The following is a 16,833-nucleotide window of genomic DNA, read 5'->3' as shown; positions in this document are numbered from 1 at the left end:
CGGCCGCTGCCGGCTTCGTCCGTCTGCCCGTCCGCAGGGCGCGGGTTCCACCTTTCTCATACATGTCTGGCGTCGGCCATCACCTCCCTGGCGAGGCTGGGGGCCCTGCGTCCGCCCCAGTCTGCGCAGCAGTCGCCCCTGCTTTCCGTCTCTGTGTGTCTCTTGGTCTTCCTCTCTTTTTTTTTTTTTTTTTTTTGCCTCTGTGTGTTTCTGTCCGTGTTCCTCTCTTTGTGTCTGTCTCTCTTTTTCCGTTGAGGTCTTTCCCTCCCGCTAACGGGCCCCTGCTTCTCCCCGTTGTCTTTTCAACTCTTTGTCACTTTCTCCCCCAGAGCCTTCTCTCCCCATCTCTGGGTCTGGATCTTTCTGCATCGCCATCAGTCATTTCCCCAACTGTTGCTTTCCCTAGAGTCTTAGGGGTCAGCCTCTCGATGTCCATTTTTCTATGGACCCTTCTTTCCTTCCTATCTCTTCCTGCTGTCTCTCTGTCTCTCTCTGATACCCTTTCTCCTCAGTGTCTTTCAATTCACTTGCTCTGTCTCTCCATCATTATCTTTGTCTCGATTTCCCTCCCCTCTCTAGCTCAGAAACTCTGTATCTCTGTCCCTCTCTGTCAACCGCCTCTGGATTTCCCCACCATCCCCAGTTTAGGGCCACAGACTCTCCAAATCCCACTTCTACAAGGCCACTCCCAGAGAACAGGTGTGGCCATGGTCAGAATTTGGTACCAGTCTCACCAGACAGTCTACTGTGTCTTTGGGACTTAAATATGCATAAGTGAATATGGTTATCTGGGTCCCCTCTGTGTCCCCCTGTGCTCAGGCACATGGCCTGGGTTGGGGCCCTTCCCAAGACACTTCCTGGTTCTTTCAGGGGACAGCCAAGACTGGCTACCTGGTCCCAGGTGTGGGGAGTGGTCAGGAGCTGGGGGAGGAGGGGGCTGAGGTCCTGGACTTCTGGGTCCCAGAGGAGGAGGGGGAGTGGTCCCCATGAGATCTGTGACTCCTGCGAAGGTCTGCAGTTGGGAAGGATTTATTATCACTAAGTGGCCATGACAGAGCAGGGAGGGGGGGAGGTGACACTAATGAGGCTGCTACAATCAGCTCCCCTAGAAGCAGCGACTAAGGGCTCATTACCCGCTGGATGGGAGGGGAGCCTGGGAAAGGCAGTAAGGGGAGGATTGAGTTAGGGTGTGGGGAGGGGATGAGGACGGTCTAGAGGGAAGAAGAGTAGACACTCCCAAAGGGGAAGTTGAGTCAGGATACTCCCAGGAAAGATTGTGAAAAGAGAGCGGGTTCCAAGGAAGTGGGGTGAGACACGGTTTGGGTGCACAGCCGGTGGGGCAGCCCGGCTGGGTCACGGCTTCTCCAGCTGAACGTCTCCGATGTGGAGGCTGCCCACATCCTGGTAGGTGCCCTGGAGGCCCCGGGAGATGTCCTCGTACATGGAGCAGTCATCGAGGTTCAGGCCCTGGGGTGGAAACGGGGTGGTGAGCCTCAGGGCCCTGATGCCTGGGTCCCTGCTCCCAGCCAACCTCAGGGAGGGGCCCCGTAAGAGCCCCGCCCACCCCACAGACACGCACCTGCCCCGCACCTGCCCCCGCCTTCCACTGACCTCATAAAGATTTTCATCTTCATAGTCATCCTGGACATCTGCCCCGAATTTCATGTTCTGCCACCGTTTCTGTTGGGGGATTGGGAGCCTCCGTGAATGGGGGGAGAGAATGTGTTTTCAGACCCTCACGGAGGCCAGGAGGTGCTTTACCAGAAAGGGTAAGGGACATGCCCAGAGCCACATATCCTGTAAGTGGCAGGTCTCTCTGGGTCCAAGCCAGTGTCCTTTTGGCTGTCGCCACTGCCTGCTCTTCTCCACGAATAACAACAGCAATAATAGTAAATGGCTGTAGTTGCCCCGCGGCCTAAAGAGAGACTGGTGCTGGCCAGAGACTCTGGGAGGACACCAGCCCCCATCTTCCCTGGCCTTGGCTACATCTGGAGGCTGCGGCACTCCTGGGTAGAGGGGGAGAGTTGGACATCTCTGTGGGGGGGCGGGGAACGTGAGGACAGCCCTGAGGGGAGACTGAGCCAGGACGCCCCTCCGGGCCCAGCGCCATGTAAAATGCTGTCATTATATTAAATTCCTGACCCCCTCACAGCCCCTGTGAGGTGGGTGCTGCCATTCTGTCAAGTTTTAGGCGGGACCCTCGGACTCAGGGGGCCACTGGTCCCCGGCGTGGCTCACCCTGAAGAGCAGCAGCGTCCCAGGCACCACGGCGCAGATCAGCAGGATGATGCCCTCGGCTGTGATGATGTTGTTCTTGGTGCCCTCCCCCATGTCCAGGAAGGGCCTGGGGAGTGGCTCTGCGAGGAGGGAGCGCTGCTCAGAGCCCAGCCCCTCAAGTCCTCCCCTCGCCTCCTGGCCACACCCCCATCGAGGCCCAAGACCACTGAAGCCCCACCTTGCAGGTGAGAAAATCAATCAGCCGCTGTGCCGTGAGCCGGGGAGTGAGGATGCCCGAGATGCAGGAGCTGCAGGCACTGGCTCCATCCCCCACCCCGCCCACCCCCCCCCCCACCCCGTCACAGGTGAGGAAGCCAGTGGCCCCAGCTGTGGAGTGATGTGCACTCACCACGCACGCGGAGGTACGTCCCACAGGAGCGCTGGATCTTCTGGCCTTCCTTGACTTGGCACCGGTACATGCCCCTGTGGCTCTTGTTCACCTGCTGGATGAACAGCTCGCCCTTGGGGCCCGGGCTTGAGAGCTCCATCATAGGGGGCCACGTGGAGTTGCCTTGGAGGATGCGCCACCACGTGACGTTGGGGTTGCTGCCATTGTGCCTGCACAGGAGGCGGACCTCGTCCCCAATGCTCACCGTCACCGATGGTGGGCCCCAGTCCACCCACAGGGCCTGGCACCTCGGGCCTGCGGAGAGGCGAATGCGTGAGGGACCGTGAATGGAGACACAGGCCCAGCCCGGCCCCTGCCGCTCCAGCGCTCCTGGCTGTGTGTGTGCATGTGTGTGTGGCGGGGGTGTGTGCAGAAGAGTGTGAGTGACACACTGCTGGGGGTCCCCACTCGCCTCTCCAGAGCCACCTCCTGCTACCCTCTCCATACCTGCTCCGAGCTTTGGCCCCACGGAGCTCACTGGCACTTGGATAGTTGGGTCCCTCGTGCTAGCAGGGCCCCTGGCCAGGCAGCTCCTTCTAGAATCAGTTTGGGCATCACCTCCTCCTGCAGGCCTTCCTAGATTACTTTCTCACCCCAGCCCCAGCCTGGCCCCATACCTGGCGCTTTATATATTGTGTATAACTGTCCCAGAACCCTTAGAAGTTGGTTCTCTCATTATCCCATTTTACAAGTGTGACAGCTGAGGCCCAGGGCAGCAGGAGTGGCTCAGGGGTTCGAACCCTGGCCTCCTGGCCCTGGGCCCCTTCCTGCCAGTTTGTGAGCCTGTCCTGCCCTGTGACCCTGGGCCCGCCCCTCGTTCTCCGTTTGCGTAACTTTGTGTGTGTCAAGCTGGGGGCCGGGGTGAGTTTAGCGTTTGGGCTGGGCTGGGTGTTAGGGGAGGGCCTCAGCTACGTGGTTGGCGGGAGGGGGCTGGGTGGCCCAGGCTGGGGAAGCCCCAGTTCTTGTGCCACTATTCCCCCCGCGCCCCCCCCACGCTGCCCCTGGGCCAGTCCACATGGCTGTCTGTGGCGGGAGGAGGAGAGAGGTGGCGGAAGAGGCAGCAACCTGAGGGTCACGGACTCCAAACTCAGCTCCCAGTGGAAATTTGGGGTGACTGGCCACCTCTCTCAACTCCTCGCTCAAACGGGGTGGTTCACAGCCCTGCCAGCTGGCATTGCGTGGGAGGGGAAGGGGGAAGGTCACCGGCCCCCCCCAGCACTGAGAAGGGCTTCCCTATGCAGGGGATGGTGACCGGGATTCCAGGCAGAGAAGGAGAAAGTTTTTTCTCCCCTGAAGCTGATTACTACCCACAGTCCCCTCCCTGACCCCAGCTCTGGAGCTCAGTCAAGGGCAACCTTAGTTCCTTATTTTGATCTGGGGGGATGAGGGGGTGCCCTGCCTCCCCCCACCGGGGGATGCTCCTTCAACTTCGCTGAGCCCCCCTCCAGCCTCCCGTTGGCCTGCTTGGGACAGTCAAGCAGATGCAGTTTCTACAGGGTCTTTTCTAGCCCCCCTCCTGCCAGCTCCTCTCCCGTCCCCACTGCCTGGGCCCTCTCAACAGTCTCCCAGTCCCCCCCCCCCACCTCCCCCCAGCACCTGCCTGTTGACCACGTACCCAGGCCAGCAGCGAAGATCAAGAGGAGAAAGGTGGAGGCACGCGGGGTTCGGAGGGCTCGGGGACCCCCAGGCATCTTCTCCCAGTGGGTTGTTTTGTATGGGTTGCAGCAGCCCTGGGATACCAGATCCCACCTCGGCCGAGCCCCAAACCCCGCCCCACTTCCTGCCCAGCCCTGCGGAGATGGGCTCCACTGGCCCCACTGCTGGGTCCTTTGGTTGTCAGGCTGGGGGCAGCCCCTGCCGGGAGGCTTCAAGCCATGAGTGGAGAGGAACTGCTCCCTGCACCTGTGGCCGCCACAACTCCCCCGAGAGGAGGCTGCTTGGGTAGGGGGAAGAGGTTGGTTTAAGGCCTGGTTCGTCACTGGAAAGGAAGCCCGAGGGAGCCGGAGTTTGGGGTGCCTGCTGCGCACAGGTGGTCAGGGGACGGGGGTGGTTCCGAGCCTGGTCTTTGCCTCTCACTGGCCTTGGGCAAAACTTGTCCCCTCTCTGAGCCTCCGTGTCCTCCCTTCTTGGGGTTGGAAAAGAGGATTTAAAGAGGTTGTGCATGCACAGCACTGAACACAGGGCCTGGCACGTAGTAGGTGCTCAGTAAATGTTAGTTACTATTAATGCTCATGGGGAATAAATGAGGCAGGCCCACCAGCTCTGTGACTAGGTGGTGGCTTCCCTTTCCAAGATTTGGCATTTTTAATTCAAGAGATGAGGATAAAAATATCTCCCTGATGTTGTGACATAAGTTGATGTTCCCGACACCCAAAGGGCCACGAAGGGCTCTTTCCTGGTGTTCTTTCATTTCAGCCTCTCCACAAGTGGGCAAGGTAGGCCACCCCCATTTTGCAGGGGAGGAAACTGAGGCCATCACAGAGAGGGAACACCATCACTGTTACTTGCCCAGTTTATACAGTCTGGTGGTGGAGCAGGGATTCCAAGTCACTTATGTGTGACCGGCTTCCTTTGAGCATTATTGTAGGTCAAGTGGGAGGAAAATGAGGCCTGAGGGGTGGGGGAGGGGAATGACATGAGGTTGTTTAGATGTTTGTGAGCAGTTAGGGGACCATCTCATACATGCGCGCGCGCACACACACACACACACACACACGAGACACCATGAAAAAATTCATGGCAGGGAGATTTTTGGTAGCAAAAACTGGGAAACAGACGAAAAGTCCATTTACAGGAGAAGGGATGCATAAATTGAGGTATAGTCAGTCAATGGAGTAGCACACAGCAGGAGAAGAGGCCGAGCTTTGCTTGTCAACATGGCTGCATCTCAGAAACAACAAGAAAATGAGAAGAAATGTACTATGACAGGATCCGGCTGACTTGTTTTCAAAAGGCAAAACAACAGCATGTGCTGTTAGGGACACATGTGTCTACAGTAAAGGTGTAAACGCACGCAGGGGAGTGATACCCCACTCCTGAGAGGGCTTACCTCTTGGGGAAGCAAGGAGGTTGCAACTGGGAAGGATACGCAGAGGGCTTTGTCTGTCTTAGTTTTATGTCGTTTTACTTTTTAAGCTGGGTGGTGGGTTCATGGGTCTTATTTATTTATTTATTTATTTTTGGCTGCACAGGGTCTTCGTTGCTGCGCACGGGCTTTCTCTAGTTGCGGCGAGCAGGGGCTACTCTTCATTGCGGCGCACGGGCTTCTCATTGCGGTGGCTTCTCTTGTTGCGGAGCGGGCTTCAGTAGTTGTGGCTTGCGGGCTCTAGAGCGCAGGCTCAGTAGTTGTGGTGCATGGGCTTAGTTGCTCCGCGGCACGTGGGATCTTCCCGGACCAGGGCTCGAACCCATGTCCCCTGCATTGGCAGGTGGATTCTTAACCACTGCGCCGTCAGGGAAGTCCCATGGGTCTTTTTTACACTATTATGTATATATACTGTTTTGCATGCTTGAAGTATTTTGTAATTTTAAAAAAAGGTGCAACTGTCACCCACACAGAAGAACATGGGCCTCAAGAGTTCACACCTCCTGGGTTTGAATCTCAGCTCTGGTCATCTGAGCCTCAGTTTCTCCTCCTGTGATCTGGGCATAACCTCCCTACCTGTGAGGCTGTAAGAATATCACAGTGTGCTTAGGACAGTTCCTAGGACACAGTTCCTCTTCTCTGGCCCTCGGGCCTTCCCTCCAGGGACCCAGGTGTTCTGTTGGGTACCTCTCTGTACAGCAGGTCATTAGCCCCTCTGTACTAAAGTTCTTCCTATAACCCCCATGTAGGAAGAAGTCTGGATCCAGACGCTGCAGCCCTTAGGAATTCACCTCCTTCAGCATCCTTCCTGGCTGAGCCAGTTTCCAGGCCCTCGGCTGACCCCCAGTGGCTGGAGGGGCGCAGCCGCCGCATTGCAGGCCCTCTCAGGCTCGCTGGCCTGTCTGGGCACCTCCACCTCCCGCTTACCCAGCACCCTGGTAACTGGCACTGTGTGAGCAAACCGGACGCTTGGCATTGCATTCCCAGGACGATTCTGGGAAACATCTTCATCCTCAATCAGCAAAAGAGGAAACTTAGGCCCCCAAACAAGGAGTGACTGGCTCAAGGTCATGCCCAGGAGTGTAACCCTTTGGGCCTCATTTTCCCCACTTCTAAGGGACAGTGCGCTGTAGTGGCTAGAGCCCAGGTCCAAATGCTGGCTTTGCCACCTCCTGGCTGTGGGACATCAGGCAAATTACCCAACCTGTGACTTATCTTCCCCATCTCCAAACTGCGCTTTTTGGCACCTACTTCAGAGTATTAAGTGATATATTTATAAAGCACCTTGCACGTGGTAGGCTGTACTCCAGTGTTTATTCAGATCTGATCTTCCAGCCCTGACAACTTCCAGGCTGGCGGGAAATGACACCTTCATTCCCCACTGGGTGTAGGGGACTCTTTGGTTTGATATTCTTTCCATTTTGAACATCTTGGTCCCTCAGGTGTGCTGCTTTGAGCAAGACATGGCATCTCCCCGAATCCCTCAGGTAGGAGTAAGCAGCTTTACAGGCAGGAGCATAAAGCTGAGGGTACGTTGCTCAAGGTCGCACAGAATTTTGGGCAGCGTTGGAATTTGAACCCGTCATTTGGAGTTCAAAGCCAGGCTTGGCACTGGAAGGAAATGGGTTTGATCTGAGGAGTAACTTGGGATGGGGGAACCTCAGGGGTCTTGGCCTAGCCAGCTCAGGCTCAGCATCTTAGTTTTCCCCAACTGGGAGGTGGGCCAGGTCTCATGGGGTGGTAAGGGGACCCTTCCAAGGCTTAGCACCTGCCTACTGGAAGCCTTTTGTATCTCCCACCTGGACCAGAAGACCATCACAGGTGGAGCCCCCGTCCCATTAGTGCAAAGAGCCAATTACCATGCAGAACTGTGCTGGGGGGGGGGGGGGCGAAACTACCAGGGCCCTGGGAACTTGGCCTCTATGCAGGGGCCATGCCCCTCCCTCTGGGAGGGAAGTAGCAGCCCCCTGCCAGCCGGGTCCCTACTGCAGCTTCAGCACTGCATCCCATGTCTTGGGGCAGGTACAGCTAGCTCCATCTTACAGCAGGGCCCAGGCCAGAGATCCCCAAAGCGAAGGCTCCCGTGTAGGTCAGGAAAAGGGCGTGCATACTAGGCAGGTCACCTTGGGCTGGAGGCACACAAAGGACCACCCCGAGTGACGGCTGTCCTTGTCCACTTTCTTCCAGAGAAGCAGCACCTGAGCCCCAGGGCCCTCCTGTTTTGTTCCAGCAGGGTCCAAGGCTCCACGTGGGGCCACTGCTTGAACTTTCAGTTTCTTTTTCTGAGAACCGCAAAGCCAAGGTGTGGGAGAGGAGCGAGGGCCCCCGGGTCTTGCACCAGCATCTCGCCCACTTGGGGCAGAACCGTGTGAGCGTGCAAGGCCAGGCCTCAGGTTTCCGAGGCTGCTGAGCACCACAGCCATGCAGGAAGGCCCCGGCCCCTCTCCTTCGCAATGGAAGGCAAGTGCAGTGCAGTGCTCCTTCCTCTTGCCCGGCCGCCCTCCAATCAAGAGACCCAGAGCAGGATTACGAATGAGGCAATTTATTAACCCAGCATCATTTGTTCTAATGCTTCTTGTTGGCAGCTGCCACCTGTGGGAAAAGACAGACAATAGTTAAGACCAGTTGTGGGGTCTGTGCTCAAGACTTCACAGTAGCTCCCCAGTAGCCACGGGGCGGACGCCAGGCACCCTGATTTGTGGCTTACATGTCCTCATCTCATCCGATGCTCACAATCTTGGGTGCCTCCCCATTTTACAGAAGGATAAAACTGGGACTCTCAAGGACAGAGAGCGTTGTCGTGTGTTTCCAACATCTGCCCGTCACTCCGCACTGTGTGCCAGGCCCTGCTCTGCCCTGGAAGAGCCACCTACTCATTCCAGGCCACCCCCAATCCCCAGAGGGCTGACACCTCCATTCTCTTCTGACACTTAAGTGACTCGACAGTCTAAGACGCCTAGGAGGCCTGAGTCAATAGGAAAAACAACAATGGGTTCATGCCAGGCCCTGGGGGCTTCTGTTGCTGTAGCTCACTGAATCCTCACCACCACCCTCCGAGGTAGGCAAAAGCAGATCTCTCTACAGACAGGGACTCTGGCCCAGGGTGCCTATAGTCGGTCAGCATCTGGACGGAGACCTGTGTTCTGAGGCACCCTAATACTCAGTAAGCATGAAGACTAAGAAGAAACACTACAGTCAGAATCAGAAGGCTGACCCGGGAAGAGGGAGTCGCGTGCCCTGCAGGAGAAGCCAGCCCAGCGAGCTGCACCCAGGCACCTGCGTTTTCAACCAGCCCCCACAGGAAGTCTGTCAGAAACGCTCTTTCTCCTGCACCCTCCTCCCCTGGGCTGTGCCCTCCAGGGGAGGAAACTCCGAGCTGACAAAACCCAGGCTCCAGAAACACCCAGGCGGTGACTGAGGTACCCAGCCCTCACCTGTCCAGCGATTCTGTCCAGATCTCTCTGTCCCTGAGGTGTTAGTTTGCGGCCCCTGTGGGAGAGAAGGGTCATGTAGCCCCAGGTGAGTGCAGGCTCCCACCAGCGTCCCCGATCCCTGCCAGGCCTCCCCTGGACATGAGCCAGGCTTTCCAAGAAGGCACCTGGCCACAGGGCCACATGGCACCAGCCAAGTCCCACTGAGGTCCCCAGTCGGCTGCATTCCAACAAGCTGGAGGCTGGGGTGGGAGCTCCCCCGGGAGCTGACGGGGTGTCGTTGGTGCAAGCATTAGATCAAAAGCCCCGAAAAATCAATTGGGAAAAGCTAACGAGCAGGCTAATGAAAGCGGACAGTCGCTAAATTACCTTCCTGGAGCCTGCAGTAGTTAGCCAGAGGGGTCGGGGCGAGGCCCCGCGCTGTTCGCTTTTCTGAAGAATCCCCTGCCTGCCTGGGGGGCAGGTGCAGACTGTGCAGGACAGACCTGGCACCTCACTGCGTGGGCGGAGGGGGACAGTCCTTGATAACTTCATTATAGGGGATCTGGCCCCAAGGCTCCTCCACACCCCCAGCTTCCCCTCCCCTGCTTACCCATCTTGGTCCTTTTCCACCATTTTCAGCCCCTCCAGGGCTTGGAGAACCCGACGGGCCACGCTCTTGGAGCCTCTGCTGAAGTGGCTGGGCATGACACCATTTCTCTGACGCCCCCCATAGATCTTGGTCATGGAACCAACCCCAGCGCCGCCCCGGAGGTACAGGTGCCGTGCTGTGGAAGCTGGGTGGGAGGCAAGGGAGACTTGAGAACCCTTCTCAGGCAGAGAAGACGCTTCTCCACAGCTGAGGCAGCCTTAGGAAAGGGCCTTGCTCAAGGTCACAAGTGTAACTGTGTGCGGCAGCAGATTCTCACCCCACGATTTTACAGTCGGGAAAACTGAGAACGTGAGACACCAAGCCCAGTAGCTGACCCCCCCTCCCCCAACCAGTGCGGGAGACTGGCGTGCACAGGCAGTGGAGGGACCGCCGTGGCCACGTGACCAGGCAGGCAACCCGCGCCCCGGGACTTGCTTAGCGGTTAGTGCCCAGCTGTGCTGCGAAGTGGACCTGAGGTTCTGGGGGAGAGCCTAGCAAATGTTTAAGCCGTGACTGTCCCCCTCCATCTGCCTGGGAGCTCTGAAGGGCAGCAGAGCTGGAGAAGAGACCTACTGATCCCCCCACACCCAGCCCTGGAGCGCTTGGGTAACAGTGGTAGCAGGGCTGACATCCTATGCAGTGGACGTTCCCAACCTGGAAGGTGCGTCACCCAGCTCTGCGGACTGGGATTCTGGTCCCTCGACTGGCTTGGGCAGGTCCCTCACCCACCCCGGCCAGCCTCCTTGGAAATCCTCTTCTGTTCAACTGGAACACTTGCCTGCCAGGCCCTATGCCATCTGCTTTTCACACTCTCTCCTATGAGGCAGTAACATGGCCTTAGGAGCCCGCCCGATACTGTGGCCTTGGCAAGTCACCTACCCTCACCTGAGAACCAGGACGAACAGTACCTCACTGAGCGCTACTGTGAAGACTCCATGAATGCATCGGGTGCTACTTTCCTTCATGGAAAAGGTTAAGCTCCAGAGAGGACTCCTGGAGGACTCCCATGCCCCATAGCTCTGTAGGGACAGCCCCTCCAGACGGTTCTGCTTTTCTACCTCAGGGGGCCACTGAGGTTTGAAGAACTGGGGCCCAGATGCTGGCCATCACACAGCCCTGCCTGGCTGAAAGCTCAAAGGTAGGGATTCCAGGTCACCCCAGAGACCAGCACGTTAGATTCCCCGTAGTCCTGAAGATGAACGGGGGGAGTCAAGGATTCATTCCTTCAACAGTGACTTGCTGCCAAGAGTCACGGGGCACTGGGCCATCTCCATGACCCTCCAGTGTCATGAGCTGGGGGGGAGGGGCAGGTGGAACTGACCAGGTGAGGTAGGCTCCTCCTTCCCTGCAGCTGCCCCTCCCAGAGCAGTTCCTGCACACAACTGGTTCTCAGCCTCTCTCCTGCCCTCTAAGACCATCTCCGGATACAGTCACAGGCTTCAGGGGCCAACAGCGCAGCACAAACCGCTGAGCAGCCCCTCCCTGATACCACTGCCTTTGGCCTCTGCTCACTTTAAAACCACTCTCCTTGGTTCTTTTTGTCCTCACCCCACCCCCTAGATCGGGGCTCTGACCCTCTTCCAGGCACCAAGCAGCCCACCCACTGCCAGGATCAAGAGAGTCAACTGTTACAAGCCACCCCCCCCCAATCGTTCTGCCAGGAGTGACCTCATGGAAAACTCGCCTTTAAGACCAGTGCAAATGCCCAATGGCTACCGCCATCCCTCCTGCACCTGTCTGGTCATGCCCTGGCTCTAGGTGGAGATCTGCTCTCCCACTTGGGCTGTGGAAGGCGTAAGAGCCTCACGAAGGGGGAAAGATGAACACTCCTAATTTCACGAACACCCAGAAGAGGCCGCACACTAGAAATGAACCTTGCTGAACCAGGACTAGCGCTCAGCCCAATCTCAGCACGGAAAGGGGCGAGCTGTCTGGTAGATGGGGTTTGAACCCCAACATTGCTCCCTGTCAGCTGTGACAGAGTCCACCCCCTTCAAGTGGTCTGCGCCACGGTACTAAGGGGGACAACGTACTTCAACCCTGAGCAGTGACTGGCAAAGAACAAACTCCAATAAAGCTCAACCTTAGTTTCTCCCAGGGGGAGTTTCACATCTTTCTTAATGACGCATAAAATTATCTGATCCAGGAGAATTCCCCGGTGGTCCAGTGGTTAGGACTCTACCCTCTCACTGCAGGGGCCCAGGTTCAATCCCTGGTTGGGGAACTAAGATCTTGCAAGCTGAGCAGCATGGCACACGCGCGCACACACACACACACAAGCGCTCAGGTGCCCCAATCCAACAGCTGCTCACCCACCGCCGAGCACCTACCGAGACACACACTGTATTCTTATTCTTACCTCCCCACCAAGCAGGCCCTTCTGAGAACTGAGGTCAAGAAGGCTGTCCAGGGCCACACTGCACCACTCCCTTTCAAAGCCCTTTAGTGGTCTCCCCTTGACACTGCCCCTCCCCTTAGAGCACTCCCCCCACTCTCGTGAAACAGGCTCTTTCTAGCTCTACACCTCACCCCTCACAGACACTGCCCCCTACACCACCGCCTGGTGAGTGCCCACCCCTACAGATCTGCACCTCTTGCGGACCACCCTCAGGAAGGCCCTGCCATCTACCCCTGTTCTCTGTATCCCCTATACCTGAGGTCAATAGCTGTCCACACCGTGCTCTTACATGTCCCCAGAATTTGACACCCACTGCCCTGTTGCCTTCACTGCCAGAGCTCAGCCTCCCAGGACAGGTCGCTATCCCACTGTGCTTTAGACCCAAACTCCTGAGGGGGCAAAACAGGCCAAGCTCCCACGATCCAGAGGAAGAAAAGCAAATATGGCAGACTGCGGTTTTGGAGCCAGCCTGCCACACCCTCCCAGGGTCTTCACCGGTCTGTATCTCATTTTCCTCCTGGGTAAATGACTATCTCCTATGACTCCACTTGTCCAGAGTATGGACTGACCAATCTAAGTGGGAGCTCTCTAGACTCCAATAGAGGTTGGCAGACTTTTCCTGTAAAGGGTCAGACAGTAGACCATGTAGCCGGTGGCAACTGCAACTCTTGCCTGTCATGATTTTAAACAAACGGTCAGGGCTGTGCCCCAACAACGCACACACAACACACCCTGGTCTAGGACCCTTACCCTGTGCCACTAGGGCAGCTGGGGAACTGAAGTCAAAAGCGAGCGTTGGAAATCCAAAGGGAGAGCAGCAGGGCAGGCAGAGGACGCACACCCAGCGTGATGTGTTGGGGAAGCTGCAGTGGGCAGAAAGGGGCCACGGCAACTGTCAAGATGACCAGCAGGCTCAACTCGGTGTGTGTTCCCCAGAGTCCTTTCCCCATTTCCCCTTAATCTCTCCCCACCTAGAAAAATAAAGTACAAAATGCTGCCAAGGGGACAGAGCTGCCCCCACCTCCAAGCGATGACAAGAGTCGGGTAGACTGTGGCATCAGGAGCTGGCAGACCCCAAGCATGCTAACCTCCCTGACATCAACTGCAAATCGGCAACCACCAGTCCTACTTGGGAAGTTTTTGTTAGGTACAGGTTATATAAAATATGCATATTCACCTGATCAAATGGGAAAAGCTATTAGATTCTTTCTCCTCATCTTAGATCCAAAGTTGCCTTGCTTGACCTATCGGCTCTTGGGGCATCACCAAAGAGCAGTCAGGACCAGACATGCCTTGCTTTCCAAGATAGGTGGATGGCAGAGGTAGTGGTGGTCTCGTCCAGGCCCCGTCACCACTGACTGTGTGCCCAGGGAGGTCAAGTCAGCTCCCCTTCACCAGACCCATTTTTCTTTATAAAAACATACAAGTGAGTAGACAGCTATGCTACCCACCCCACTCATCTCACAGATTTGATCTCTTAGTCCTCAGGGGTCAGAGGCTGTGTCTGAGCATGCGGGCCCCTATGCCCAGTCTAGGGCCTGGAAGATTGGCCCACCAACCTACAAAATACTTCTGCTCTGAGGTGCTGGGCACCTTATACCAAGGCCAACTCTTCTCAAGGTCATTCTGGAGTTTTGTCCAAACTCTGCTTCCCACCTACAGACAAGCTCTGGTCAGGACAGAGCCCCCACTTCACAGAGGACGGATGAAGACGGGAGAGACGGAGAGCCTTTAGTGAAGGCCCTGTGCAGAGGCGGCCACCTTGGCACAATCCAGCCTTGAACCCCATCCCCTACTCCCAAGGTAAGCCTCCATGGGGGTGACTGGAGAAACTTGAAACATTAAAGACAGACGAGGCAAAACTAGCAGTAGCACTATGCAGTCAGGAGCTACACTTAAAATCAGTCCTTCAAAGCCATTACTAAAGGATTAATAAGAAGATAAGAAAAGGGACCGGTACAGGGTGACCATAAGGTTTTCTCCAGGGCACTTGAGGCTTGCCAAGAAGATTTAGAGCAATGAGTGACCTGGTCAGATCCCCAACTCCTTAGTTACCAACAACTCATTTAACATGGCAGTCTAGTGTGATGATCTGAACAACAAAACAGACCCACAGACATTCGAAGGACAATGCCTCTCTCTAAAACAAACCGTCTCCAGGCAAAACGTGAACATGCTACTCATTTGTCCCTGGGTCTCCCACAAGGCCCAGAGGAAAGCACAGGTCCTCACATGGATCTCTTACAAATAAAGAAACAGATTCAGAATACAAAATTATTGAATGTCACACAAAACATGCAGTGACAGAGTCAAAGATTTCTCTCGTTATTTCTGGGGGCAAGTAAGAGCTCACAAAGGGGACACCCGGCCCCCCACGCCCCAGCCAAAGGCCCCAGTTCCTCACCAGCTCGTGTGTAGAACCAATTCTCATCGTAGGGAGCGAGCTCTTTATGCTTGGCCAGCTTGACAGTGTCCACCCATTCAGGGACTTTCAGCTTCCCGGACCTGGGACCAAGACAGTGAGAAAGACACAATTCAGGAGTCTCCACAAACTCCATCCCAGTTCCCTCCCCTCAACACAACTGCAGATCAAGAAGAGCCCAATGTGTCCCAAAATACAAAGAGACTAAAACTCAAACACAATTCAGGGCTCATGTAGAAAGGATGGACCCCACAGAGACCTCCAACAAGCCTCCCCAGACTGAAAGCCTGCGGGCGCTGAGGGATCAGGCAAAGGCGACAGCCTCCACCCACTCGGACCCCAGGCCCCACACTCACTTTTTGAGGAAGGCTGCCAAAGCTCTGACGAACTCCTGCTGGTTCACGTCCTTTACAGTAACTCCAGGCATCTGCGGGAAAGGTCGAACATGTGAACACAGGATTGATGAAGACGACTAACAAGGGTCGGGGGCCAGCCCCAACGCGATCTAAACCGCCGCACTCTCCTTACTTCCGAAAGCCCTACTTCAATTCCCGGCTTTAAAGGCCCCTGCGCCTGTGGGTCCTAGAGAACTCACCGACGCCCACGGTCCCTCCGGGTCGCACGAACACTGCCTGCCCCCGTTTGTGAAGACGCTCTATGACCCCAACCCCTGATTCTGCGGTCCCTCGCACTCCCCGCTGCCCACCAGGCCCAGCCTCGGTTCCCGGAGCGCGCGGACCAGACATGCCCGGGCCTGCAGCTCGCACGTGGCCGCGACTCCAGGAGGCGGGGCGGCCCCGCGCGGGTACCCCGGAGCTCCCAGGCACACGCTCCGGGCTCGGGAATCGGGCCCCGACACCCCGCACCCGGTTCGGACCGGAGCACTCTCCTTACCGTGCGGCCTCCAAGCTGCCAGCCACGGAAAAGGGAGCAACGGGGTTTCCCGGGCGCACAAGTCGGGCGTTGGTTATCGCGAGAGTCCCGAGAACTCGCGAGAGCGGGGCTAGAAAAAAGCGGCCGCGCCTCTCTCAGGGCAAATGTGGCTTCCCCTCCGCGAACGTGGGAGGGTGTGGCGTGAGAGCGGAGGCTTGTTTCCTCCCCGCCCTTCCTTCTCCTGCAGCGTGAGAGAGGAGCTCTCGTCTTGAGTTGGAGGGAATCTAGCTTCGTTTGCGTTGATCGTGGATGGAACAAACAGCGGCGGAGACTGTATCTCCTGGCGGAAGTTATGGGTGGGCAGGAAATAAAGAGACCTGGCTACTTCTGGCGCCACCAGCGGGACGACCCCTTTTCCGGGTGGAAGTGTCTTTTCTGGCCGGAAGTGGGGCTAGTAAGGGCGGAACTGTGACCGGGAGCGCAGGGGAAGGGCAGCGAAGAAATGTGGCCACCACCTGCCCTTCCTCGACCAGCAGTACTCGCGAGAGCGGAAGGGGACAGAAGCCGCACCCTTCTTAGGGCGGAAATTGCTTCACCACGGCCCAGGAAAGCGGAGTGGGAATGAGGCACTGGAGGCGGGGAGCAGATAAGGGCAGGGGCAAAGGGGCAGAGGCGGGACCTTCCGAGAAGCTCAGCTCTGCCTCCTAGCGCCCGAGTCTCTTCGCAGGTAGTGCACACATATTAATTCTATCAACAAATACTTTTTGTGTGACTACTCTGTGCAAGGCACAGGTAAACATTATGTAGTATTACATGCATTATCTAGTTTAATCCTTCTAAGGTCCAACACCCAAGAACACAAAGAACACACCTGTGGTTTGATAAAGTTGCTAACTTGCTGCAAGGAGAAAACATTTAAATGTGAATCCTAATGTAAACGATACTGTGTCAGTGTAGATTCAGCCAGTGTAACAAATGAACCACTCTGGTGTGGGATGCTGGTAGTGGGGGAGACTGTGGGAGGGCGGGGGGACTATGGGAACTCTTACTTTCTGCTCAATTTTGCTGTGAACTTAAAAACTCCTCAAAAGAAAAAAAAACCCACCTCTTAAAAAGTGGTTCGAGGGTAGGAAGTTGTTTATGTTGTGATGAGGGGAGAGGCCACATTAGAGTACATTAACTCTGTAGGAAAAAAAAATTCCTAAGGAATCAAAACAGCGTAGTTTAGTCATCAGTATTCTGAGAACCCAGAGAGGAGTTGCACGCAGGCCCTGCCCTCTGAGAGTACTTATTCTTGGAGGGGAAGACATAGTTGGACAGAGATAGGC

At 56.4% G+C, this 16,833-nt stretch overlaps 2 protein-coding genes across 3 annotated transcripts; both read right to left on the bottom strand.

The window, feature by feature from the left end:
* Nucleotides 1-1,023: 1,023 nt before the first annotated feature.
* Nucleotides 1,024-4,420, bottom strand: CD79A (CD79a molecule). Its single transcript, XM_059904674.1, has 5 exons — nucleotides 4,281-4,420; nucleotides 2,627-2,920; nucleotides 2,239-2,357; nucleotides 1,612-1,680; nucleotides 1,024-1,467 (listed from the first exon to the last, which is right to left on the bottom strand). The coding sequence occupies exons 1-5, from the start codon at nucleotides 4,354-4,356 to the stop codon at nucleotides 1,354-1,356; spliced, it is 672 nt and encodes a 223-aa protein (XP_059760657.1). The 5' UTR covers nucleotides 4,357-4,420; the 3' UTR covers nucleotides 1,024-1,353.
* A 3,851-nt stretch (nucleotides 4,421-8,271) lies between these two features.
* RPS19 (ribosomal protein S19) lies at nucleotides 8,272-15,622 on the bottom strand. 2 transcript variants are annotated; one of them, XM_059904853.1, is made up of 7 exons: nucleotides 15,527-15,622; nucleotides 14,989-15,059; nucleotides 14,615-14,715; nucleotides 9,774-9,957; nucleotides 9,551-9,677; nucleotides 9,185-9,239; nucleotides 8,272-8,342 (listed from the first exon to the last, which is right to left on the bottom strand). In XM_059904853.1, exons 2-7 carry the CDS (start codon nucleotides 15,057-15,059, stop codon nucleotides 8,296-8,298), a joined length of 585 nt encoding a protein of 194 aa, XP_059760836.1. In that variant the 5' UTR covers nucleotides 15,527-15,622; the 3' UTR covers nucleotides 8,272-8,295. The 2 variants fall into 2 exon arrangements, with proteins under 2 accessions (XP_059760836.1, XP_059760837.1); XM_059904854.1 differs by lacking the exon at nucleotides 9,551-9,677 and having other exon boundaries at nucleotides 15,527-15,611.
* Between the last annotated feature and the right edge of the window lie 1,211 nt (nucleotides 15,623-16,833).

Source organism: Balaenoptera ricei, chromosome 19 (assembly GCF_028023285.1).
Source record: "Balaenoptera ricei isolate mBalRic1 chromosome 19, mBalRic1.hap2, whole genome shotgun sequence".
Taxonomy (NCBI): Eukaryota; Metazoa; Chordata; class Mammalia; order Artiodactyla; family Balaenopteridae; genus Balaenoptera; species Balaenoptera ricei.
The sequence above is the reverse complement of the archived record's forward strand: the minus strand, read 5'-3'. Positions and strand labels throughout refer to the sequence as shown.

Coding starts and splice junctions, on each gene's coding strand:
- CD79A (XM_059904674.1), bottom strand. CDS start 4,356: ATGCCTGGGGGTCCCCGAGCCCTCCGAACCCCGCGTGCCTCCACCTTT. Junction 2,921..4,280: donor GATCTTCGCTGCTGGCCTGG/GTACGTGGTCAA, acceptor GCCTCTCCGCAG/GCCCGAGGTGCCAGGCCCTG. Junction 1,681..2,238: donor GGACGCTGCTGCTCTTCAGG/GTGAGCCACGCC, acceptor ATCCCCCAACAG/AAACGGTGGCAGAACATGAA.
- RPS19 (XM_059904853.1), bottom strand. CDS start 15,059: ATGCCTGGAGTTACTGTAAAGGACGTGAACCAGCAGGAGTTCGTCAGA. Junction 9,958..14,614: donor TTGGTTCTACACACGAGCTG/GTGAGGAACTGG, acceptor CCTCCCACCCAG/CTTCCACAGCACGGCACCTG. Junction 9,678..9,773: donor GTGGAAAAGGACCAAGATGG/GTAAGCAGGGGA, acceptor CCGCCCACGCAG/TGAGGTGCCAGGTCTGTCCT.